We start from the raw sequence: 10879 nt of genomic DNA on the forward strand, positions 1-10879 counted from the left end.
TTTAATTTATAGTGCAGTAGGCATCAACAACTGCAACCAGCACCATGGAGGCTCTTTGCGACCCTCAATGATTCTCAGTATCAAACTGGCCTGGGAGCACAGAACCTAGGAACTGACCCAGGGCGCGTGTAGTGAGGCTACAGCACCCCGCAGCTCACCACCCCTCCTCTTTTCTGCTTCTGTTGCTGTAGTTTCTGCTTTTCTTTTTGGGGGGCAGTACTGAGGCTTGAGCCCACCCCAGTCTTCTACAGTTTCCTGAGACAGTTCTAAGTTGCCAAGACAGAGCCTAAACTTGCAATTCTGCCTTGTGCTCTCGGAGTTTGAGGGCTACAGGCCTGTGCCACCCACTAGCACACATTTCCTCTAAAGTGAGCCAGAAGTGGGTTTCTGTTTCCCATTTTTAAGGGGCCCTTCAGACACAGGATTTTGGGGCTCTGGGTAAAATCTGTTGTGAGAGAGACTTTCCAAAGCAGGAGGGGTTAACTGTGTCCTCAGGGTCCCTGCACTGTGGACACAGGATTCTGGGAGCAGTACACATGCTCCTCTGCTCTTGTCCCCTGTTCTCCAACCTTCCTTTCCCCCTGGGATTTTCCTGGAAAAACACCAGGACATGGACTTTCCTGCAGTGAAGACCACGGAGTACTTTGGGGGCTGTCCAGGACTCACCAGCTTCGACAGGGACAGTCTTCTGGTAGGCAGAGGATACCTGTGCCACGTCTTCAAAGGTGGACGCATTCTGTGAGATGGAAAAAGAAATCAGGAGCGTGCTCCTCTCTTCCCTACCTGATGAGATGTTAGGGCCTCCTCGCATCCCTCAAAAGACCCAGGTGCCCTAAGGCTTTCTACTCTGCCACTGTGTTCTGCAGATTCACTGAGGCACAGCAACATTTATCCACACACACTTGCTGCTGACCATGAGTGAGTGTCACACATACGTCCTACCATCCACTCAGTGACAAGCCACCTCTGTGCTGCTCAAACCTGCCTACGTCCTCCCTAGAAGCCTCTGCTCTGCAGGGGAGGGACACTCGGGACACACAGCTCCTGCTAGGCCAGATGCTCCATGTGTCCCCATAAGCATGACACCACCACTCTGTTTCAGTTAGGCTCTCCACTACATCCCATGGAACCTGCTGTGACATCAGGCCCTAACCAGCAGTCCTGAGCACAGGCTGACAAGGTCCTTAAAAATTAATGACCTTCTTCAGTTTCATCGTGAGCTTCCCTTCTGACAGGAGTGCTGAGCTTTCAAAGCTCACTGTTAAGAGAGCCCAAAGGTGGGGCCAAGGCAGCCCATCAGCTGCCTGAAAGGAGCAAAACCACGCTTACCTCCGGCACAGGCACAGGCAGCAGCAGCTGCACAAAGGAGACCAAAGAGGACGCTGGCTCTCATCAGCTCTCCCCTCTACCAGTCCTTCCACGGCAGGCCCGAGAGCCTACCCCAAATGACGTCGTCCTTGGCCAGAGCAGCCCCACACACCCCCGTCCTCCCAACCTCCATGCCCAACACATCCAGGTGGAGAGTCCATGCCCCAGGGGCCTTCACTCTAGACCCAGCTCTGCCAAGTCTACAGCTCAGCCGCTCGTTGCTGACTAAACCCTTTCCTTCTTTCCAAACATGCTGCCCTAGACAGTCTGACACATCTTCCAGAACAATCCCTCCCAGCTGTCCAGGGAACTCCTGCCTGTCCTGCAGCCTGGGTATTGAGGCCAGCACCCTGATTCCTCCTTTTGCTATGGAGGGTGGCTCCTGAGTCCTCTCACCCTGCGTCCACAGTGGAGGCCTCTGGCTTGCTGCTCAGGGGCCATCTCTCTGTCCACACTCACCCCCAATCCACATCACCCCTATGCCACCCCTAGCATACTGTATCCAGCTTCCCTCACGCTACCTCACCATCAAGAGCTACTTTGCTCTGCATACCCAGCCTGTACAGGAGGCAAGCATCCCACCGAGCAACACTACAGCCTTCGGCTGGCTGGCAGATCACAGCCTTTCCCACTTGCCACCTTCCTCAGACCCCGCTCCTTCCTCCCCACATCAGCCTTGTTCCATCCTCCTTCCCTGTCCAGCCTAGAACCAGGATCCAGAAGAGTGACCACTCTTACCCTGGATCAACCAATACCTATTGCAGTCTACCTCAGTTGAACCTCCCTCCTGTCCATGACAGGATAGGCTGGCACCTCAAAATGGCAAGGTCACTGGCCTCACCCTGGGCCACAGATGCTACCGCAGGCTCAAGTTCTCAGAGACCCACCAGGCTCTCTGGGACAGCCTCCCAGCACAGCCTGGTCCTGGCAGTAGCCTCATTTTGTAAGCCCCAGGTTTCATGACCATGTAACAGCTCCAAGGGAGAAGCACAATGCCTCATGCACAGGTTGAGAAGGGCAATGCCTGCCTTGCATGCTTGCTTCTATGCTGTGTGCAAGCTCAACAGTCACTGTCATTACCACTGACAACAACCCCATACAAGAGATGGAAACTTCCTCAACTCCCAACCGCAAAGCCACAACTTCTGTCTCATTCACTCATTAGTTCCTTTCTTCTTCCTGTCTGAGGCCCTCAACCACCGGGCACTTCACAGGGTTCCCTGCCACCACCTTAGAGCCTCCCTTCCGAGCATCGTGTGACCTGGGCCCTGTCATAAGACAGGCGCAGCCCTGAACTGGAGGAACTCCAGGGCTCAGGCAGACCTACCCTGTGTGCTTCCCCAAGTTCCCAACTCCACACCAACCCACTGGCCACTTGGGCTCCTCTCTTTCCTGGGCCATTGAAGACAAACCCCAGCTCTGCTACTCGGTCACCTAGACGCCTATGGCATCCAATATTTGTCCCCTTGCAATTCTCAGCCTAAGCCAATACAGTCTTCAGGCTGCTAGGGCCACTTACTCTCAGCAATCTTAGGCTAACTTCCATGGTGCAGTCGGGGCTTCTCAGGGCAGACCCCACTCTCGTCCCCTGCCTGCTAAACCCATCCAGGGCCCAGTGTCCATTTAACAATGTGAGGACATTACATAGTTTGCAAGGCTCCCTTCTCCAGCACCTGCAGTGACCCCATCCCCACACCAGGTCATGTACCCTATCCTTTGCTCTGCAGTCTCCCGCCCATCTTTGCTAGCAAACTCCTCCCCACCCTTCAGAACTGTGCTGTGACTACCCACTCCTCTGGACCCCTCAGCCTGTGCGGTCTACCCTGTAGTGTGCACCCCAGTTTCTCCCATGGGCCCTGGTCATGTGGGGAAGTGCACAAGGAAAGGTCACCTGTGAGGTCGGCCACAAATTTCACGGCAGCAGAGCTGAGAGATCCCACCACATTACCTGTTGCTACAGCCAAGGGCAAGATGACCCCACAAATGGTCTCACATTAACTCTATTTCCTGATTTACCATTAATAATTGAAGTTCAAATAGCTGCACAACCTAGTGACAGCCCAGCTATTCACTGCTATGTCATGGCCAAGCACCAAGACTGCCCTGTTCAGACTGCGACTGACAGTGAGTTAGCCACTGCTGTCTTTGAGACACCAAGCTCAGGTGGACTGCTAGGGCCATGAGCTGAGTGTCCACCTGACAACAGCCACCAAACAGCAACTGCACAGAGGGAGGACCGCAAAAGCCCTGAGCCTACCCACAGAAAGCTGTACTCCCGGAGCTGAAGAAGCTTACCTTATCCATGCGATCTTTCTGCACCCCATACTTCCCACCAAATCCTTTGGAGTAGTCTGAAAGGTGAGAAACACAAGACTTACTCTGAGGTGGAAGATAGGCCTGAGCCAAGATGAGTGCAGGTGCATGCAAACAGGTCTGAAACAGCCCAAGGAAACCCTGGCAGAAAGAACCAAGAGCTCCCACAGGACAGACTTTCCTGCCAGGCAAGCTGAGTCTGACCCACGTCCAGTGCACAGGCAGGGGAGCAGGACAGAGGCGTGGGCATGCTTCCAGCATTCTCCCGAGGGAAGGGGAGGGGACAGGCTGCAGGCTGGGGACAGGCTGCAGGCTGGCAGGAAATAAGCCAAGGAGGGGGCACAGGACAGGCCTTTGCGATGCGCCACTTCACTAGCACAGTCTTCCACACCAGCCTCGGGGCTTATTCTCATCTGTTTCCTGCGCGCCCGAACTACCCAGCACTAAATAGAGGCTCAGTTGTGGTTTGTTTTCTTGCTTTTTAAAAGAAAGAAAATACTCCATGTGGACATTCTACCAGCCAGGTAAGTCTGCTGCAGCAAAACACATCCACATGAAAGTCACACTGTCATGCAGGCTCAATGCGAGGAGACCCAACGGCCCTCTCCATGCAGTCTGCGGGCCAGGCCCAAGTGCGCTCACCTGCCCCATGCCTGAGCCTGCGCAGTTCTAACAATGCGCTGAAAGCCTACACTCTGCCCTGCACTGCTGGAAATCACTGTTCACTCAGTCGTGGGTCCAGGTTCTAGTAACCAAGTCCTCTGATGGAGAACTCTGACGGAGAGCAAGTGACTACACTATGGAAAATGCGTGAGCTATCTGGAATTTCAGTGTGCAGCCCTAGAAAGGGCACTTTTCAGTTGTGTGTATACACTGCGTAGTCCATGTGGAGATCCTACACATGGATAGTGTCAATTAAAAAAAAAAAACGGAACAAACAAAACCACCCACTCTGTCCAAAAAGCACCACCACCACAATGAAACACAGAAATCACACAGAACATGCCTATCTCAAGCCCTTGCTGCTACCAAGCCTCTGGCGGAAGGGTCAGGGCTGCTGGAACTAAAACCCCACTCTCCTAACCTCAGGCAACAAGGCCTGGCTCGATGACCCAGAGAAGTCATGGTCACAAGCAAGCAAGTGGTGCAGGATGCTGCTGGAAGACCACAGGACCCTTCCAGAAACTAAATACAGAGTGGGGTTGGAGCTCAAAATCCGTGACCTGTCATTTCTACCCCAACTGTCCTCTAAAAGGTCGGTGGAAGAAAAAAAATGGGAAAGGGGAAGCTTAATTTCAATGGGTGGAGGCTGTCCAATGGTCTGACAGCTGGTGACTAGGAAAGCCCGTTGCAGCTCCGATGTGAACCCCAAAGCCTGTGCTAGAAGTGGCTGCACCGCAAGGGAGGGTGGGAAGAGGCGGGGGGCAACTGTGCCTTGCTGGGACTCGTGCTTGGCCAGTCTCTCCTTGTAATCAAACCCCACAGCGGAGGAGTCCTGCCTCTCGGACTGAACACCAAATTTGCCTCCGAAACCAGTCTTATAATCTGGAAATCCACATGTGACAATGGGGAAAACAACCAAGAGAGGAAACATGGGGTGCATTAGAATCACATCCACTTGTGCAACGTCCAATACACGGTGTTTGGGGTTCATTTTGTTTTTTTAAATTTATGTATTTGGTACAGGGTCTCATTACGCAGCTCAAACTCAAGTGATTCTCCTGTGGTCAGCCTCCCCAGCACTGGGATTACAGGCGTGTGCCACCACGCCTGGACTCAGTCACCAGCTCAGTGCACCTGGAGGTGGGGCCAGCGCAGCATGGGGATCAAAGCCTAGTCCCTGAGCTTGCCTAAGTAGGTACTTTGTCCACTGAGCTATCTCACCGGCCCTCACTACATGGTTTTCAGAGAGCAAGAGCTTGGGTAAGCTTAGAAGGATGTGAGGATCTGAAGTTATCTTGAATGGCTAAGGAACAACTTGAAAGGGTAGTAGCACTTCAGCCCAGACCTGGAAGCAGCTAAGGACTGTACTGTCAGTAGTTCAGTAAAGCCACTCCATGCTTGGAAGTTTCTCTCTAGGGTCCAACCCATGCTTCTGAGAGACATCATTACAAAGGACGCCCTGCCCCACCCCTGCTGGGTACAGGGTGGCTGCCTGAACCCTAGCTTGGGGCAGGGGGGCAGATGGAAGGCCTCTGCTCCCCCTGAACTGACGCTCCCAGGGTCAGAGTCCTTGTTGTGACCATAAAACACTGCCGGTTAGAAAGGAAGCATCTGCCGCCACAAACCACAGCACACTTTGTAATCAAGGCCTGGAGCCCAAGCGTGCTGTGCTTCAATATGGTTCCCAAAGGGCAGAGGCAAACGCTCCCAGCAGTGCCACTGACGGGGCCCCACACTGTGGAGACACGACCCTCATGTGAGTGAGCATTCTGCAATATTAACTAGCTCAGGGGCTTCTGAAACTCTGAGACAGCATCACACAGCGAAGACACAACACCTGAACAGAAACGCAGCAAATACAAAACATAATGACTGAGGGCTGGGGAGATAGCACAGTAGAATAAGTGCTTGCCTGGCAAGTACAAGGCCCTGAGTTCAATCCCCAGTACCACAAAAAAACAACAACAACATAATGACTCATCTAAGAATGGACAGAAACTCTCAAAATGGTCTTGATTATGGGCAAAGAGAATGTACCTTTTTGGGATTCATGCAGCTGTAATTTCTCTTGGTGATCCCAGCCAAGGGCACATTTGTCTTGTCTGTCTGTTTGCACACCAAATTTTCCTCCAAACCCTTTCACATAGTCTACATGCACAATAAAAGGCCATAATCTGGTGTTAACAAGGCAGCCTGGGTCACAAGTAGAAAGCAGGTTTCCAATAATGCAATTTAAGACACACAAGTCGCTAAATCCACCCTTTCTTTACCAGAGCTTTGGTAAAACATCTGTTAAGAGGCCCTCCACACAGAGTGGCCAGAAAATCCCCTTGTCTGTAATCTCAGCATTCAGGGTAAACACAGACAGGCCCACCCAACGCACAAGGCTTACACCAGCACGTGGAGAAAGCACAGTCTCACTTACGGACAGACGTGTGGGACAAGGACATTATTATGAGCAAAACTGCTAGAATTTAAAACCAAAAAAAAAAAAAAAGTGCAAACTTCTGATCTCTTATTTAAGAGCTGTGTTTTTGGATTCACTGTTTGCTGTTTTGGCTTCTGTTTTTTGAGGCTGGGTGTCACTATATTGCCCAGGATAGTCTTGAATTCCTGGGCTCAAGAGAGCCTCCTGCCTCAGCCTCCTGAGTAGCTGAGACTACAGCCATGAGCCATGGCATCTGGTGATGCCCTAGCATTGTTTCAAAACTGAATACTTAGTAAAAAGGAAGGATCATCTGGACCATTTTGTTGCTCGCCTTCTATCCAGGTTAATGCCTGCCACATTACTCTTCTGACTACAGAATAAGAGAAAATTGAAGACACCTTTCTGGGACTCATGTTTCTCTGTTTTGCCTTGATACTCAAAGCCGACGGCACTTTTATCCACTTTGTCCTTGTCAATGCCATATTTGCCACCAAAGCCTTTGGAATAATCTGCAAAGAAGAAAAGACTACTTAAAACTAGCAAACAGATTCAGTGAGTCTTAATAGTTATTAAGAAAGTACTATCAAAAAAAAAAAAAAAGTACTGTTAGAGGCTGGGGATTAAGCTCTGTGGCACAGCCCCTGTCTAGCAAGCAAGAGGGTCCAAGTTCCACTCCCAGCACCCACAAAAAAAAAAAAAAAAAAGAAAAGAAAAAACAAAGTACTGTCATCACTAACTTTCCCCCTTGGGTTTCTGAGACAAGGTCTTGCTGCACAGCCCAGGCAAGGAGCTGGGATTACAGGTGCTCATACCCATTCCCAGGAAGGACAGAGAGGTGGACTCTTTCAAGCTTGCTGGAAGATCACTGAGTAATGCAGACAATACCACGTCATAATATAAACCTAAAGATGGTGAAGACCTCAACATTTGGACCTGGACTGACCTGAAAGGTGCACGTGCTAAAGGCTTGGTCCCCAGCTGCTGGTGCTATGGGAAGTGTGGGCTAGCTGGGAGAGGTGGGTCACTCTGGGGGCTTTGGAAGGACAGAGTACTTTATCCCCACCCACCTTCTTGTTCGCTATGAGAGACGCAGATCTGCTCTGTCATGTGGCTCACTGTGGCCCAGAAACAACATGGTCAAGTGACCACAGGCCAAGAGTGTAAGCCAATACAACCCTTTCCTCCTACGAGGTGTTCATCCCAGGCATTTTATGACAAGGATGAAAAGCTAATGAACAGCGGGTTAATAATCTCAGTGTCACTCCTCATTCCAAAAGACAGCAGGAAGTAACAAGGCTTGAGACTAACATGCTATAGCAACATGATCCAAATCTCTAAAGCAAGTAGAAATGTGCTAGGGAAGACTTAAAAAAAACCAACACACAAGGCACATCTTCCAGAAACATCAATTCTACTCAAAGCCAAGTCATTTAAAAGTCATTTCAATTCTAAAGCATGACTCTCATGGACTTGGCTATGGCAGAGCGCGGAGCTCAAATCCTGCGATCAAAGGCCCAGGGCATCGAGGCCCAGGACTGTTCTTCCTGCTCCGAGCCAGTGCAGCATAGGACTGAAGGCCAAGCCCCAGGGAGTGCTGCACACACACTGGCCTGGGCATGAGGCTGCACACTCCAGCTGAGAGAAGCCCAAGGCCAGAGGCAGGCCGGCAGTTGAGCCCCGGCAAACCACAGGCACTGTGTGACAGACACTGTGTGAAGGAAAACACTAGTACAGCCTGCCTTGAACAGCCATCGGTATTGTCTGCTTTCTTTTGTTTTTAATTGATTTTTTTTTTTTTTTGGCGGAACCGGGGATTGAACTCAGGCCCTTACACTTGCCAGACAAACACTTATTCTACTGAGCCATCTCCCCAGCCCCTCTTTGGTTTTTAAAAGAAATCAGACTTCGATGTTCAAATGTTGGCAGTCATTAAAAAAAAAAAAAAACCCTCAAAAGTGCAGGCCAGACAAAACAAATAGTATAGAGGAGCAGAGAAGCACTGACTACCAGCAGGGTATGGACTCTGATAACCTGCAACTCGGCAACAGAAGGTTTTTGAGTGGGTCTGCCAGGTATGAAACAATACAGAGAAAAGGCAGTGTGTCCTCTCACATCAACCTGGCAGTGTTTTATCAACTTCAGGGCTGTTCAGAGGGCCAAACCACAAACACAAAGCCTTGCACATGCTAAGCGCATCTACCACTAACCCATATCTTCAGCTCCTATCAAAATCTTAGCAGCCTCTGAACTTCTCACTTCATTTTTACAAACTGGTCCTTTTGAATAATCGCTAAACCATTCAGTGCAATCAATGTTTAATATCAAAAATTGCAAATAACCTAAATTTTACATTCAAAGGAAGAATGGTTAAACAGACTATGGAATCTTTTTAGAATGAGGGACTGAGCAGCCACTAAAAACATAAGAAGGGGACGGGGAGATGACTCAGTAGAATAAGCGCTTCCCTGGCAAGCGCAAGGCCTGAGTTCAATCCCCAGTTCCACACAAAAAAAAAAAAAAAACCATAAGAAGTCCACATCTACTCACATAAAAAGAACATCAAAACATTTTTTTTTTTTAAAGCCTTACAACACAACCCAGTTCATACAGGGAAGAATATCCCTTCAAGTGTTCCTTGACTCATAAATGCAGGACAAAGACAGGAGAGAAGCCCCTCACCTTTCTGTGACTCGTGCTTCTCTGTCTTGCCCTGGTAGTCGAAGCCCACAGCACTCTTGTCCACTCGGTCAGCCTGCACACCATACTTGCCACCAAAGCCACTGGAGTAGTCTGAGGAGAGTGGAGAACAGTGAGCATGAACACAGTAACCAGCTGCAGTGCCACTCTTTTTAAACTAGGCAAAATGGGAGTGTTGGGAGTTAACAGCAACCAAGAAAAGGAGCATGCATTTTAAAGCGGACAAGCCACCCACTGTTCCTAACAGGTGACACTGGCACGTGTACAGCCCATGCACAGGACAGCATGTGTCCATGTCCACTGCTCCAGGGCAATTCATGACCACTGGCAGAGATAAAGCTGCATGGCCACTTTAGAAACTGGACAAGTGGGGCCAGGGAGATAGCTCAGCAGAATAAGCGCCTGCCTGGAAAGCACAAAGGCCTGAGTTCAATCCCCAGTTCCACAAAAAAAAAAAAAAAAAAAAAAAAAAAAAAAAGACAAGTAAAGGTCAGGCATCAAGAAAGCTCCACAGCTAAGACCTTACGGATCAGACCCTCCTGCTCCGTCTGCCCACACCTCAGTTAACTACACCTGTACTGCTCATGAAAAAGCTCATTCCCAAATTATGAGACAATGTACAAAAGACAGAACCAACTAAGCCTGCAGAAAACACACGGAGCATTCTAAGGAAGCAATATACCTTTGCCTTTAAAATACGGCTTCAGAGACATCATAAAGATGAATCACTACCACACTTACCACTTTATATATACAAAGAGAATGAGAACTTAGTAACTCTGCTCTCTATTCGTAGGAGGAAAACTTAGGTTTTATGCCAACAAAGTCAGAAAGCAGCACCACTCAGAAGAGGGATGGCTTCCGCCACAAGCCGGGAGGCACCATGAAGACAGCAGCCCGCAGAGCTTTAAGAGCGCTTCCTGACAGTGCGCCCAGGTGACTCAGAACCTCAGAGCAGAGCTCTCCCTAGGTGACAGCCCTCCCGCCCGAACACAGGCTTCAGATACCGGGCCTCTCCCTTCAGAGCTGGGCTGCCTACAGGACTGCATCTGGTCCCACCACACATTCCATAGCTCACCTTTCTGGGAGGCATGCTTCTCTGTCTTCCCCTGGTACTCAAAGCCTACTGCAGACTGCAATTACAGAAAACAAAAGGCAAAATGCACTTTTAAATGCCTCAAACTGTCACTCTGAATTCACAGTATATATAAAGCTTCAAAAACCACAAACCACACTATAGTTTGACTTGTTTCCTAAGTCAAATTCAGGTTAAATTAATGCCAAAAGCTCTGGTGTTGTGAGCTTACATGCTATCAAATGTCCTACAGTCATATATGGTAGCAATGCTAGTTTGAAGCCACCTGGGCAACTTAGTGCAACCTGGTTTCAAAAATGGAAAGGGCGGGGGGG

The 10879-nt window shown here is 49.8% G+C and overlaps 1 protein-coding gene across 2 annotated transcripts in view; it reads right to left on the bottom strand.

Moving 5' to 3' along the window:
* The window catches only part of Cttn (cortactin), a 36690-nt gene that overhangs the window by 9110 nt on the left and 16701 nt on the right, over positions 1–10879 (bottom strand). Inside the window, exons 6-12 of one of the 2 annotated variants that reach the window (XM_004627102.2) lie at positions 10548–10602; positions 9452–9562; positions 7171–7281; positions 6382–6492; positions 5116–5226; positions 3664–3719; positions 667–736 (exon numbers count right to left, since the gene is read on the bottom strand). In XM_004627102.2, coding sequence (XP_004627159.1) covers positions 667–736; positions 3664–3719; positions 5116–5226; positions 6382–6492; positions 7171–7281; positions 9452–9562; positions 10548–10602 — 625 coding nt within the window. The remainder of the gene's footprint in view (positions 1–666; positions 737–3663; positions 3720–5115; positions 5227–6381; positions 6493–7170; positions 7282–9451; positions 9563–10547; positions 10603–10879) is intronic. The other variant, XM_004627103.2, reaches the window with a different exon arrangement.

The sequence above is a fragment of the Octodon degus genome, unplaced genomic scaffold (assembly GCF_000260255.1).
Source record: "Octodon degus isolate 3935 unplaced genomic scaffold, OctDeg1.0 scaffold00018, whole genome shotgun sequence".
Taxonomy (NCBI): domain Eukaryota; kingdom Metazoa; phylum Chordata; class Mammalia; order Rodentia; family Octodontidae; genus Octodon; species Octodon degus.